Source organism: Salmo trutta, chromosome 38, assembly GCF_901001165.1.
Source record: "Salmo trutta chromosome 38, fSalTru1.1, whole genome shotgun sequence".
Taxonomy (NCBI): domain Eukaryota; kingdom Metazoa; phylum Chordata; class Actinopteri; order Salmoniformes; family Salmonidae; genus Salmo; species Salmo trutta.
Genome location: NC_042994.1, coordinates 7,288,797 through 7,304,401, shown reverse-complemented (window position 1 = coordinate 7,304,401; position 15,605 = coordinate 7,288,797). Strand labels below are relative to the sequence as shown.

The following is a 15,605-nucleotide window of genomic DNA, read 5'->3' as shown; positions in this document are numbered from 1 at the left end:
ACAGTAACACTGTAATATCACGACTCAGGGTATGACACAGATGCAGACACAGGAGGCGGATAGTACAGTTCTCAGATCATTTATTAGAAAGACGGGGCAGGCAAAGGGCAGGTCGAGGACAAGCAGAGGTTTGTGATCAGAGTCAGGCAGGTACAGGATGGCAGGCAGCCTCGGGGTCAGGGCAGGCAGAGGTTTGTAATCAGGTCAGAGTCAGGCAGGTACAGGATGGCAGGCAGGCTCAGGCAAGGCAGAGGTTTGTAATCAGGTCAGAGTCAGGCAGGTACAGGATGGCAGGCAGGCTCGGGGTCAGGGCAGGCAGAGGTTTGTAATCAGGTCAGAGTCAGGCAGGTACAGGATGGCAGGCAGGCTCAGGGTCAGGGCAGAGGTTTGTAATCAGGTCAGAGTCAGGCAGGCTCGGGGTCAGGGCAGGCAGAGGTTCGTAATCAGGTCAGAGTCAGGCAGGTACAGGATGGCAGGTACAGGATGGCAGGCAGGCTCGGGGTCAGGGCAGGCAGAGGTTCGTAATCAGGTCAGAGTCAGGCAGGTACAGGATGGCAGGCAGGCTCGGGGTCAGAGCAGGCAGAGGTTTGTAATCAGGTCAGAGTCAGGCAGGTATAGGATGGCAGGCAGAATGGTCAGAGCCGGGAAAAACTAGCAAACAGAACTTGAGAAACAGGAAGACGGGAAAGCATGCTGGTAAGACAATATGAACTGGCAACAGAAACAGAACACAGGTATAAATACACAGGGGATAATAGGGAAGATGGGCAACACCTGGAGTGGCGGTGGAGACAATCAAAAAGACAGGTGAAACAGATCAGGGTGTGACAGTCATCTTTTAGAAGTAGACTCACCTTATATGCAGTAGCTTCACCAGGCTACAGTTCCCTGAGGTAACTGACACAGTGTTTTGGGTTGGAGATGTAAGGTTTATGCAATTTTCTTATAACAGTCACATAATATTTACACTCAGTAGACACTGCCCCCAAATCATGCTTTATTTCTACAGCACATTTCAGACATGGAATGCAACACAATGTGCTTCACAGGAAAAAACAAGATAAAAACAATGAAAATAAAAACAGAAATATTTACTACACAGCAAACATAGGAGGATAAAAGAGGTGTGTTTTAAGAGCCCTTTTAAATATGTCCACAGTGTCAGCGCCTCTCAGGTTCTCTGGCAGGCTATTCCAGAGGCTGGGGGCATAACTAAAGGCTACCTCTCCATGCCTCTTGGTCCTAGGCTTTGGGATAGTTAAAAGGCCAGAGGACCTGAGGGACCTACTGGGTACAGAACTTAAAAGCATGTCTGACATGTATTGGGGTGCACAATCATGGATTGATTTAAAAACCAATAGAATGATTTTAAAATGAATTCTAAAACTCACAGGCAGCCATTGCAGAGACCTTAAAACCGGTGTAATGTGTGCTCTCCATATGGTCTTGGTCAGTACCCGTGCTGCAGCATTCTGTATGTTTTGCAGTTGACCAATGGCTTTCTTGCGTAGACCAGACTATCAAGTCACAAGGCAAGACCCAAATGCAGACGGTTGGAGTCTTACAATTATTAATCCAAAGGGGTAGGCAAGAGAATGGTCGTGGACAGGCAAAAAGGTCAAAACCAGATCAGAGTCCAGGAGGTACAGAGTGGCAGACAGGCTCGTGGTCAGGCAGGCGGGTACAAAGTCCAGAAACAGGCAAGGGTCAAAACTGGGAGGACTAGAAAAAGGAGAATGCAAAAAGCAGGAGAACGGGAAAACCGCTGGTTTACTTGGAAACATACAAGACGAACTGGCACAGAGAGACAGGAAACACAGGGATAAATACACTGGGGAAAATAGGCGGCACCTGGAGGGGGGTGGAGACAATCACAAGGACAGGTGAAACAGATCAGGGCGTGACACAGACAGGAGAGCTACACAGTAGTCAAGCCTGATTGTAATAAAAGCATGGATGAGCGTCTCTATCAGCCTGAGATAGAAACGGACGCACGTTGGCAATGTTCCTCGGTTGGTAAAAAGCTATTTTGGTCACATTCCTATTGTGTGATTCCAAATTGATTTCAGAATCTAAAATAACACCTAGGTTTTTTACCTAGTGTTTCATCTTTATTAACCGTGAATAAAAATGTGCGGCCAGATTCTTTCACTGTGCTTTGGCTCCAACAATAAGTACCTCGGTCATGTCTTGATTTAGCTGGAGGAAGTTGTGAACCATCTAAGTATTTAAATCACTAATACAGTCTAATCTATCCAGTCTAATCTATCCATGGAGCTAAAATACTCTGGTGACACAGAAATGTAAAGTTGTGAATCGTCTGCGTAGCAGTGAAATCAATGCTGTGCTTTCTGCCAAGGGGTAACACATATAAACTGAACAGTACCGGACCCAAAATCAAACCATGTGAAATGCCACAGGTGATATGTATTTTCTCTGGGTTAAATAGGTCCTAAACCAATAACTGGACTGGAGAGGCTGTCCAGTCTGTCCAGAAGGACATCATGGACAACAGTGTCGAATGCAGCACTTAAATCCAAGAGTACAGAGTACTTAAATCCAAGGACAGAGAGCTGTTTGGTATCTGTGTTGGCTCTAAGATCATTTACCACTTTAACTAAGGCTGTCTCTGTGCTGTGTAGTTTTTCAAAAATACAGTTGGCACCTAAAAAATCATTTAGCTGTTTCAAAACCAATTTCTCCAGAATTTTGCTTAAGAATGGAAGGTTGGAGATTGGCCGAAAATTGCTAAGAGGTGAAGAATCTAGATGACTTTTCTTCAGAAGGGGTTTCATAATAGCTTTTTTTTGTGCAGTGTGAACAGGAAGTGATTGACAATAGCTTACACTTCTTCAGATATGCAATTAAAGACTGTTTTGAAGAAAGTGGTGGGGATAGCATCGAGAAGGCAGGTAGAAGACTTAAGTTGTGATATCACTTTCCTGAGCATGTCTGTGTCAACCAGGAAAAATAAATCCATAGTGCCTTTGCATGGTAGGCTAGGACACATATCATCAAACTTCTCATCTGGTCTTGCTTGACTGATACCCAGCCTAGTGTTGTTTTTCTTATCTCTGAAAAATATCGCAAACTCATCCCATTTAGAAGTGGAGGAAAGTTCACATAGTCAATTGAGAACATTTGCTGAGGTAACATGTAATTTTTGTGGGTTGCGTAACGTTGAGGTAACATTCACATTGTAGTCTTTCAGCAGATCCATTTCTATCACCTGCTCCTGTATTGATTGTTTTCAACCATTCATTATCCAGTCAATGGACAACATCATGGTCAGTCAGTCTGACCATAACTGAGGTACATTGTTTCGAGGTTGTAGGCTACAACGTTCACATAACATTCACAGTTATTCAGCAGCCCCTGTCGTTTAGACTAGAGTGCCCAGCAGTTATCCAGCCACTTAGTCAAACAATGACCTCTATGTGTTAGTAGTATATAAAAGCCCTGAAGTACCTGGCACAGAGAAGCATGTTGTATAAAATATGATTGGCTAGATCAGATATATAGTTCATGGTGACCTTAGCTATATTTATCGCTATGGCAACCTTGCAGAGAGTACACAGACACACACACACACACACACACACACACACACACACACACACACACACACACACATTGGCGACAGGCATTAAACACAGGATCGGTAATAGCCTTGTAAAATGTAAATTGATTGAATTCATCGAATTTTATGTGGATTAGCGCCTCACCGGCTGCTTATTTGTTTTTTACTAATGAAACGTAGATTACTCACCTTCATGCCAGAACGGCTTCCTGATAGCGTAGTTATGTTAATATAAATAATGACCCTCTTTCTACTTCTGAGGACATTCTCTAACATCAGCTATGTCTTAGTGAGCCAGCGAGCACTTTTCTATCATGGAGGGGGGGGGGGGGGGGTTGAGAGTGAGTGGATGAGAGGGATCTTTTTTTCTGGTTTTCACACTGTCAAGCAGAACCCTCTGAAATGTCAGTTCATGTCCTCGTATGAGTTCCCTCTGAGCACTCTGAGGTGATAAGTCGGGGTGAATCTGACCTTTTACTCTTGACCTTCGACTTATTGACCTTTGTAACAGTTCCGAAGCGACCCTAGACTGTGAGGCAGTCATGGGCACAGGGACGCCTCTGAGGCGTTCTAGTCTAAAGACTTGTGAGTGACAGCAGACCGACACTGGCACGACTTTATCTGAGTACTCAGCATCGTAAAGGAGTTTCTGTCGGTTGCTTAGCTACAATGACTGTCAGTCTGTCAGTCAGTCAGTCAGGCAGCCAGAGGACAGATAGACGGACATGACAGAGCTAAGCAGTTATAGTTGACTGTTGTGAATGTCTGTCAGGCAGATAAACCATATCTGCAGCACAACTTTAAAATACAGCCTTTTCCTTCCATCTATAAACTCTCTCTCTCTACCCAATTTTTACTGGCATTGCTCTCTAACATTTCTCTCTACCTCTCCACAGCGGTCTTAATAGACTTGCTTCCAACAACTCTCCTAAATAAGTAAGGGATAGATGACAGACTACCACCCTACTAACAGACTACAGTTGTAGCGGTGGTATTAGTTTCCTATGTAGTCCGGTAGGTCTGTATATCATGTATGACTTTACAAGGTCTCTCCCTCCTACCACCTAGAATTTCTCCCTCTGCCTCCTTTTAACTTGTACCATAAACTGTGGAGGCAGCACATTCTGTCCCTCCTACCTATAATCTCTCTCTCCACGTCCCTCTAACCATACCCCATGCATCACTTTACAAGACGGTCTCTATCTCCTTTCATTCCAATCTCTTCCTCTACCTCCCTCTAACTCTGCATAAGCAGGACAGGCAGGACAGAGGTATCAGTAGTAGCTGCCTTTACTCACAGTATACTTACAGTAGTAGGCTACGTCACCCTCCCACTGTCATCCACTACTGATCTGGCAACCTAAGACCTGGCAACCCTGCCTCCCTCCACGGGCACCCGTGTCAAACACCTAATGCTGTGGTTTATGTCCTCTACTAACACTTTACCTACAGTTCAGTAGTACGTCACCCTCCCTCTGTCCTCCACTGCTGACCTGGCAACCTCACCCCCTCCCCAGCATTACCTCAGCAGCACAACACTTCATCTTGTAGCTTAAGCCCTCTACTCACACATTACATCTTACAGTGGTACTACCACTGCTGACCTGGCAACTCAACCTTAAAACCCCCCACCCCACCCCTCTCCCCCCCACCACACCCCAACAACCTCACTGGCGCCAGAGTCAAACACCTCCCCATAAAACATGACAGGTCAATTTCCATCAGGCAGTGGTGCGGGCAGCCACGTCCAACCAACCAGACCACACCTGGTCTTGATTAAAAAAAATAAAAAATGGTGCGTGTGTGTGTGTACGTGCGTGTGTGTGTGTGTGTGTGCATGTGCGAAACAGACAAAGGCCCCCAGGGTTCTGTTGGGTTCTGGGCCTTATTAGTGTCAGTCTTTGTGTATGGAGGTAATGAAAAGCAGGTGTTGAATGCAGCTAGGCCCAGGCCCCAGAGCACTCCCCTGGGACAGCTTGAGATAGAGGACGAGGGTAAGGATGCCAGCTATGTTTGTCAATTAAGATCTATGGAGAGGGAGGGAGGGAGGGGTAATAGGTAGAGCGAGGGAATGAAAACGGGATGCATGCTACAGGATGAGGGGTTTGACTCGGGAACCAGTGATGGTTTTCAGATCTTGAGCAACAGTTACCACAGGTTTAAAGTGAGGAAGGGTCTGGCCGGGTCTTGAGTTAGGGTTGCCAGATCAAAGGTAAAGGAGAGAGGCTGGATGGTAGCCTAGTAGCCTACTACTGTGCTCTGAGTGTGAATAAAGGTCACACAAGCCACAAGCTGACTGTGTTTGAATCCAGGGTTGCCAGATCAGCAGTGAAGGACAGGGGTGGCTGGTAGTAGTAGTACAACTGTGCCGTCACTAAGTAAAGTGTGAGTTAAGATCAGTGAAGGACAGGGGTGGCTGGTAGTAGTAGTACTACTGTGCCGTCACTAAGTAAAGTGTGAGTTAAGATCATAAACAAAAACAAGCTGAGGTGTTGGACCAGGGTTTGAAGTGAAGTGTAGAGAAAAGGTCGGAGGTCATCGGATGAACCTGAAGTGGGTCTGAGGTTAATCCCTGTTGGACCGTCTCCCGGTTCTCAGGTGGTCAATACGGTCGTACACTCAATGAACTGTGGATTTGTAGCTGTGTGTTACTGTTTGTCTCCACTCTCCAGTGACAGTTTGAACCAGAATACAGTCGCTTCAGGAGATTCATTCAAATTCCAATTCAAGATATGAAAAGTATGATTCATTTTCAATGAGAATATTGCATTTCCATTCACTTCCTGAATTGATGGAGTTGAAATAGAATTGAGCCAAAACCATTACTGAAGTCCAATGTTATCTATGCCCATAGTACCTTACCCAGATTTGTCACAAAACGATTTAGAGTCTGGAGGCAGTAGTCTGCAGCCAGTGGGTTAAAGTGACATTTCCTCAGTCAATACGCTTTTGATTTCAGTCTGTGGCCTAGAATCAGACCACTGACAATCAGTGTGATGTATATGGTGTGATATGCCAGTGAGGAAAACACTTCAAATAGACTGAAATAGAATAGAATCAATAAGAGTAGAATAGATTAGAATGAATTAGCATGAGGGATACTCTTCCAGACCTGCAGAGAATGAACAGCACTGCTGATAAACATTCTAGTTAAGGACGTTGAGGATACTAACATGGAAAGTAGTAGTTTGGTAGAGAAAATAGGGGTCGGTAACATTATGGAGTTGAAGGTACCCATTTTGCACACTAAATTGAGGTGAATTGAATTGAAGGGAGGCAGAGCAATATCCTCTAGTTGTTGTTGCAGACAGTGTGAAACACACACTTACACACAACCACACACACACACACACACACATACACACAACCACAAACACAACCACAAACACAAGGAAAATATAGTTTTGGTTGAGAAAATAGAGGTCAGTTGATTCAATTACAAAATTGAATTACGGAAGTGCATCACAGGCTGGCAAGATCCACTTATGGCTCAGGCAGTGTGAAAACACACACATATACACACACATATACACACACATATACACACAGACACACAAGGAAAATCTAGTTTTGATAGAGAGAATAGAGGTCAGTTAAATTACAAAATTGAATTACCAAAGTCCATCACTTTACAAAACTCACTTTACAAAGTACAAAACACACACACACACACACACACACACACACACACACACACACACACACACACACACACACACACACACTAATGTGAAGAGTGAATTAAAGGGAAAGCCAAGATCCTCTCAGAGTTTGTTTTCCGACATCGTGACACACACACACACACACACACACCACACACACACCACACCACACCACTAATTCCTCTGTGGAGGTTGAGTCTATTTATAGTGTATAGACTCATTTCTCAGTCGGCCTAATATTGAGTGTTCCAGTCAGCCCATTGATCTGTGGTTTGGTGTTAATCACTGGGTGTAAGGATGAGCGTATCCTCAAGCCTTCACCATCCCTCTTCCTCATCATCCCTCATCCTCAACATCCCTCCTCATCAACCCTCCTCCTCATCATCCCTCCTCCTCATCATCCCTCCTCATCATACCTTATCCTCATCATCCCTCCTCATCATCCCTCATCCTCATCATCCCTCCTCATCAACCCTCCTCCTCATCATCCCTCATCATCCATCCTCCTCATCATCCCTCCTCATCATACCTTATCCTCATCATCCCTCCTCATCATCCCTCATCCTCATCATCCCTCCTCACCATCCCTCCTCATCAACCCTCCTCCTCATCATCCCTCCTCATCATACATCCTCCTCATCATCCCTCCTCATCATACCTCATCCTCATCATTCTTCCTCTTCATCATCCCTCATCCTCATCAACCCTCCTCCTCATCCCTCCTCATCATCATTCCTCATCATCTTCCCTCCTCACGTTTCTACAAGCGCCTTAGATTAATCTGTATCCTCTTTCTCTCTGTCCTCCTTCACTATCTCTGATCTTCAATCTCTCTGTCCTCCTTCACTATCTCTGATCTTCAATCTCTCTGTCCTCCTTCACTCTCTGTCCGTCCATCTTGCTATATATACTCCTCTTTCTGAGTACAGTATACCAAACATTAAGAACACCTAAGATTAGGAACAGCCTGAATTCGTCAGGGCATGGACTCTACAAGGTGTCGAAAGCGTTCCATTAGGTTGCTGGCCCATGTTGACTCCAATGTTTCCCACATTTGTGTCAAGTTGGCTGGATGTCCTTTGGGTGGTGAACCATTTTTGATACACATGAGAAACTGTGGAGCGTGAAAAACCCAGCAGCGTTGCCATTCTTGACACAAACCGGTGTCCCTGGCACCTACTTGCATACCCCGTTCAAAGGCACTTCAAGCTTTTGTCTTGCCCATACACCCTATGCATGGCACGCAAACACAATCCCTGTCTCAATTGTCTCAAGGCTTAAAAATGATTACATAACCCGTCTCCTCCCCTTCATCTACACTTATTGAAGTGGATTTAACAAGTGACCTCAATAAGGGATCATAGCTTTGACCTGGATTCACCTGGTCAGTCTGATGTTTTGTATACTCAGTTTATATCATCATGCTCTCTCTCTGCCTGTATTCTCCATCTCTCTCTTTCTCTCAGTATCTAAGTTATTCATCTCTCACCTCTCTCTCTTCCCTCCAGCAATAGTCTTAACCGCATTAAATGGAGTTAGGGCTTTTCATCTTCCCATCTCTCTCTCTCTCTGTCTGTCTCTCTCTTTCTAAGTCTCTATTTCTCCTGCTCTCTCTCTCTCTCTCTCTCTCTCTCTCTCTCTCTTCCCACTTTCTCTGTCTTGCTCTCTCTCTCTCCATCACTCTGTCTGTGTTGTTATAGATTGATCCCCAGCCCCCCAGAGGGTTAGTCAAGGTGTTCACTCTTCACTCAACATATACACTGCTGCCTCAGTCGGCCTGTCTATCGATCACACAGGAAGCTGCAAACCAACACTCACATTACACATCAACTGAGACTATCTTACGTAGAAATACTGGAAATCCTGTATAAGCCTATACACATAGAAAGTCTACATAAAGCCTTATGAGACATACTGGAAATCACATAATGCACTACTGTAGACATGATAGGTAATGGCTGTACTAATGTTTGAAGCTGCACACCAATGCTGACATTACAGATGAAGTGAGACTAGTATACAGATGTAGGATCTTAATTTGAACCAGTTTGCTACAGCATTATTCCTAAGGGAAAATCAAGTCTGAAAATGTCAATATGGAAAGCCTTTTTAAACCTGGGTGATCAAATTAAGATCCCACATCTGTACACACTGTAAATCACTAGTCTATACAGTAGACATGATCCATGATGGCTGTATGAATGGTGTGGGATACATGTTATATCACAACTACAATTTCCCATGACATTACAGTGTAGAGACGAATTCACATTCAGCCTATTTTTCTGTTCTTCATTTGCCTCAGTTAATGTTGTATGCAAAGTATGCATGAAATACATTATACGGTTGGACATTTCAGATCTAGTGAATTAATTACACACTCCCTTTTCTCTCTCCTTCCCCCCTCCGTCCCTTCCGCCATCCCTCTCTCAGATCGGCACAGAGTGGGATGCCAAAGAGCGCATGTTCCGTAACTTCGGTGGTCTGATGGGTCCCATGGACGAGACAGTTGGGATGCAGCGGTGGTCCAAGGGCCCCAACGTGACCGTTACCGTGGTGTGGATCGACCCCACCAACGTCATCGCTGCCACCTACGATATCCTGATCGACGCCAGCGCAGAGTACACCCACTACAGACCCCCCCTGAACCAGCCTCTCAGGCCTGGGGTGTGGACCATACGGGTGTTGCATCACTGGAGCCCCGTGGCCGAGACGAGGTTTCTGATTAGTCCGCTGGCTTATATGAAGCATCAGCCTATAAGACAAGGTAAGAGTACAGCCACAGACACACACACACCACTGGCTTATAACAAGCACTAGCCTGTACGGCAAGGTAAGAGATAGGCCTATGTATATATAGTGCAGGTCTACAAGTCACATGATGTATGTGATATAATTGATGCAGTATGTCTTGTCATGTTATAGGCCTATCATGGATACACACGCAAACACAAAAGCACATTTCCCATGAGGCCCTGCTGTGTTTACGATGCTCTTTCTAATCAACCCTCTGAGCCGTTGGAAGCCCCAGTTGTTTGTCACCAAGTCAACCGTAATCACCCTCAGTGTTTCTCATACATACTAAACAGTATGTTAAACACCTCCATATCACGCTGAGGAACACAATTACACAATTAAATCAGTCTGCCCGTGTTAACTATAAGGGACCAGGACCCCTATTGTTTTAGCTCGAGTAATCAGCTGCTGTGAAAGTCACCCGAGAGTTGAGATGCTAACCTCAGTGTGGTGGCATATTCACAGCCCCGACCTGTTTTATAATCGCACTGAGACCATTTTTAATTATGAACAGAATCAACAAATAAAAGTTAGCAGGCTTTGCTCTGACACGCTGTGGGGTTTGGTGCCATGTGTGAGAGTAAGGAGAGAGGAAGCAAAAATATTCATCAATTGTTCATGAGTGTTTTTGTTTGTTTGATAGTTCGCTTGTTTGCTTTTCTCTCAGTTGTAAATCCCTGTTGATGTGAACAGAAAATTGATTAACTCCACTTCCCCTCAAACTCCAAACTCTGTACTAGCACAAAGTCAGAATGCTAAATTCACTCCCAAAGACTTTAGCATTGGAGATGAGGGTAAATCGACTGCCTTTCTCCACTATTTATGGAAGATAATCATGAAACGTACTGTTATGCTCTCTGAGGTTATACTTTTGCTGAAGTGTTTTATTACCCAAGTGAGGCGACACTGAGCTCTACTTTAGATTGTTTTACACTAAACTTTTTGGGTCAGCTTGAGTGGTTAAAATAGCCCAGTTGGCCCATAGTGCAAACAGTAGTCCTAAACTAGATCCACTGCAGCATAGAAACTATGGAAACCTGTGAGCTTCAGTATCAAACAGCCTTATATGGACTAGAGTACAGTAGTTATCCTTTGAGACAGTACTTAGGATAAAACCTTTCTGGGCTAGTTTCCCAGACACAGATTAAGCCTGGTCTTGGACAAAGAAGCACTTTCAATTGAGAATCCTTTTTAGTGTCTGGGAAAGCAGCCTTACAGCTCCTGCTCCTGTAGGATGGGGTTATATGCCCTTAGATCCCATAGTCCTGAAGGTCGTGGTGGCACAGTAATCCTGCAGCCTTGGCCTCCTCTCCACCTGCTCTACCAGCCTCTAGCCTTGCCATACAGATTTACAACCCTGAATATCTCCAGGTCTTTCTACTACACGTAGCCTTTATGGCGTGTTTTTTGTTGTTGCCCTGGCTTAGCGCTGGCACCATGGGCCCTCACACACACACACACTGGCACCAAACACGCACCGCTGCCACAGTAAAGTCGGTAGTTGGCACCGGGCAGTGGCAAGCTTGGCAGAACAACCGGGTGTCTGACTGCATCTCTGTCGCTAGCCCGTGAAAACTCTAGCGGCTAACGGCAGGGTACGAACCCGGCACTGGCAGAGAGAGAGAGGAGAGGAGAGCTGGGCTAGCGTACAATAGCCAGGCTGAGGAGGGACGGCAAGCGCCCCGGTGTTAGGAGCACTGAGGAATGTACAGCTTTACCCTCAGGGTGGAGGAGTTTTAGGGATGTGGTAATGGTCTCGTCTCGCCTCTGCCCCCTAGCTTCCAATGGCTTTATAAAAAGACACGAGGAACAGTCGTTGTTTTACCAATTTGTGGCTTAGGCAATTATTGTATCTTTTGAGGGTATGAAGGGGCTTATGAATGTATGGTGTATGAGAAGATGGTCCTGTCTGCCCCCTAGCTTCCAATGGCTTTATAAAGAGACACTAAGTGCAGTCATTGAGACACTTGGTGCAGTCTCCCACTCTGTGGCTTAGGCTTACCCTAGAGAAATCAATAGCATGTAATTAACCAGTAACACAAAGTTTGGTCTCATCAAATTAGTTCACAGTTTCATTCCACCCTTTAGGGCAATACAATCAAGTTAAAGTGGTTCTACTGATTTTCCTACTTAGATTCCCCATTCATGACTCTGTCTGTTTACCTGCTCATTTATGAACACTATCTCCAGGACAGTCTCACCATAAAACATTAACAATCCATTTTTGTCCCCCTCTTTCTCTCGCTTCATCTCTCTCTCTCGCTCTCGCTCTCCCGCTCACTCTCCCTCCCTCCCCCAGAGGACACGCTGAAGCTCCACAACGGACCAGCCAAGAACAGTTATATGGAGCAGAGCTTCCATGGCCTCAACCCCGTGCTCAACATCCCTGTACACCTGGGCCAGGTGGAGCAGGCTAAGCGCAACGCCGCCCTGACTGGCCCCGCCTTGGAGCACTGGGTAGACGGCCTGGTGGGTGCAATGTGGGAGGTGGGTGCGATGTGTTCCACCTCCATGACAGGGGGACCTGGAACATCCTGCCCCGTCATGCAGACCTGCGCCAAGACCCCTTGGAGCTCGCTCAGCCCCGACCCCAAGTCCCAGCTGGTCCCGCCGCACGCCGACGGGCGCATCAGGTAGCAGTGGAGCCTCCGGCTGGACGGGAGGCCACACTGCAGATCTTAAGTTTAAATAATTTATTTTTTAAATCTCTTTTTGTTTTCTTTCGACGGAATGGATCAGATAAGAAGATTGGTTGGTTGGAGGTTGAAGGAACGTTGAAGAGGAAGAGAATGTCTGGGGAAGGTTTTTCTGGTGTCGTGCAAGTTTCAGACTCCTGAAGTGTTCCTCTTTGGGGTTTTTGCCGGCTTTGCTGTTTTCTGTTTCCCAATGTATTTATTTTAATCTCATCGCTGAGTTTACTGTGATTGATGCTGTGTCCGACGTAGAGACAAATGTTGCTTTGCCAAGCACCTAGTAAGGCCGCCTAGTCTGCTGCTAAATGAAAGAGCGATTGTGAAGTCAGTCAGAAGTCAGAGTGTTCGGGTGGATCAGGATAGTCGACACTGGTAGTGGACCAAGTTCTGGGCCCGTATTCACAAAGCCTCTCAGAGTAGGAGTGCTGATTTAGAATCAGTTTTCTCTTTTAAATCATAATGAATATGATTATATAGACGGGGGGGACCTGATCCTAGATCAGCACTTCTACTCTGAGATGCTTTGTGAATACGAGGCCTGCTTCCCAAGGTTGGTTTGGCCTGCATGTAGGGAGATAGACTGAACCGCAACCTCGTAGGGTGTCACGAAGATGTATCTTTTAAAAAAAAGAAAGCAGAATTCCTTGCCTCAATCTTTGCGTATGACTGACAAAGTTACTATGGCACAGCACTACATATTGACTTTCAGTGCCTGAACAGGAGAGAAGTGTGTGGGTGTGACTGGACTATGGAGTGGCATTAGTGCCAGTAGAAGTTGAATTCAATTCATGAATGATTGAAACTAGGTTCAGTTTCTATTGGCACTAATACCACTCCATACTGGACAGCCTGAAACTTGAAATGAAAGTATATCAGCTGTGCTTTCGCAAGAAAACAGAAATTCTCAAGCTTATTTTTTCATTTCCTTTTCTAATCATTTTTGTTCATTTGTTTTTAACGACAGTTTATGTTGCAAGTATGAAACAGAATGTGTCTCAAAGTTATTGTCGAGTGAATGAAGTGAGTTGTCCACAAGTTGCTATTTATTTATAAGTTTATATAAATACAGAATATTTTTAGTCAATGACTAAATGACTACAGTGCTGCTTTGGCAGCTCGATAAATATTTTTTTGTAAAGAGAAACTGCCTTTATTTACAAAGGCCAATGCCCCAATGAACCTGTATACCTATTTTGGGCGGGCAAACCTAATGCCCGCCTGTGTGTCTGTGTTGTCCGGTCTGAATAGCTCTTCCTGTCTTGGTTCTTTCGCTGACTGTTTGCCAAGTCTTCATCACACGGGGAAGCACCCAGGACTGAAAGGTCACAGAAAGGTCAGCTTCCTCCTGACAACCTCCCCAAACAGAGAAGAAGTAAACAAAAAAAGACAGAAACACTCCAAAAACTCTCCAAAATGTGTGTTGAAGTCATTTTGTGGTGATGTTATATTTCCTACTCGGTTCCGTGTCAGTACCAGGATGTTAGTGATTGATGATGCTGTTCATGCTGTGGCAAAAATGGAAAGAAATAGTGAATATATCTTGTATCTTGATCAAGGAACTGTTGGATTGGGCCCAGGCAACTTTGGTTTTCACCTGTTCTACTACATGCTGAGTACTTTTGCTGCCATCAAGACTATCTCTCAGTTTACCACAGTTCAAACATAGCCTATAGCACAGTGCCCCCTTCTCCAACCACAATGAAGGGTAACTACGATCTGCCGTTTCGTTTGTTTGGCATCAGCTCAATTCTCCTCACAACGTAATTTGGTCCCAATTTAGAATCCAATCTGTGATTGTCAATATGATTTGTCAGTCAAACGTGTTAAGTGAATGTTTTCACCAGGGCTCATCAACGATCATTAGTGAGTTAATCAATGGCCCAAGTTCACCTTGAACCTTGTTGGATGTATCGATCCTAATAAGGGTCAGTCCTGTCACTCAAACTTGAACTGTTGTGTGTTGTTGCCATGGTTGCAAAGAAGGGCAATTTTGCCTATATAGGGCTCGCCAGCTTCTAGTGCTAAAACCGAGAAGTGAGTTACCTCTGGTTCGTTCAGCCTTTCCTATGGAGAAAGAATATGGTTTTGGGATAAAGACTGAAAATAATGTCTGAGGTTAACACAGGCTTAGGAGATCTTATACGTTTTGTTCTATGAGATGATATCAGTCAGTTATTATGACCTTTATTCATTATGAAGCCTTTATGTCCTTTTTTTTATTACATAAATGCTTAAAAATTCACAAAGTGACGTTAGCTGATGAAGATTATCTCCTAGAACAAAACGTATAAGATCTCCTAAGCCTGTGTTTACCACAGACCTTATTTTCTGTGTTTATCCAAAAACCCTACAAAAATGGCATTCATTTTCCCATAGGCTTTGTCCAACAAACCATGGCGGATTTAGTGCCTACAAAAAGACGCCATTACTATTTCTCTGTATTAGCTAGCTAGCTAATAACATAACAGCTAGATACAGATATGACCCTGGCTTCCTTTTACTGGCAGTGCCATTGTCACATTGAAATGAATACTTAAATTGACAAATACTTTGCCCATTGTTCAAAAGTTAAATTATCATTCTCGAGAAGTGAATTGAAATATGTTACTCGATGTAAAAGTCCTATTTTGTTACAAAAATGAAGAAAATGTACATAAATATTTTGTATTGAAAATATGTTTAAAACTCATTCTATGTAAATACCGATGCAGTGTGGAAAGATTATGAAGTGGAATTACAGTAGAAGAAGAACAGATAGCTAGTGTTACTTGTTGCTACTTGGGCACAGAGTGATTTTAGGTACATAACCTGTTTCAATGTTTTGGACAAGTCTAAGGAGTAAGGAATGACTCAGAATTGGGTAAAGCTTTTAAT

At 44.5% G+C, this 15,605-nt stretch overlaps 1 protein-coding gene across 1 annotated transcript in view; it reads left to right on the top strand.

Moving 5' to 3' along the window:
• The window catches only part of LOC115177878 (xylosyltransferase 1), a 107,584-nt gene extending 94,800 nt beyond the window's left edge, over positions 1 to 12,784 (top strand). Inside the window, exons 10-11 of the mRNA XM_029738874.1 lie at positions 9,676 to 10,009; positions 12,338 to 12,784. Of these exons, the coding sequence (XP_029594734.1) occupies positions 9,676 to 10,009; positions 12,338 to 12,675 (672 nt within the window). The 3' untranslated portion in view covers positions 12,676 to 12,784. The remainder of the gene's footprint in view (positions 1 to 9,675; positions 10,010 to 12,337) is intronic.
• The last annotated feature ends 2,821 nt before the right edge of the window (positions 12,785 to 15,605 follow it).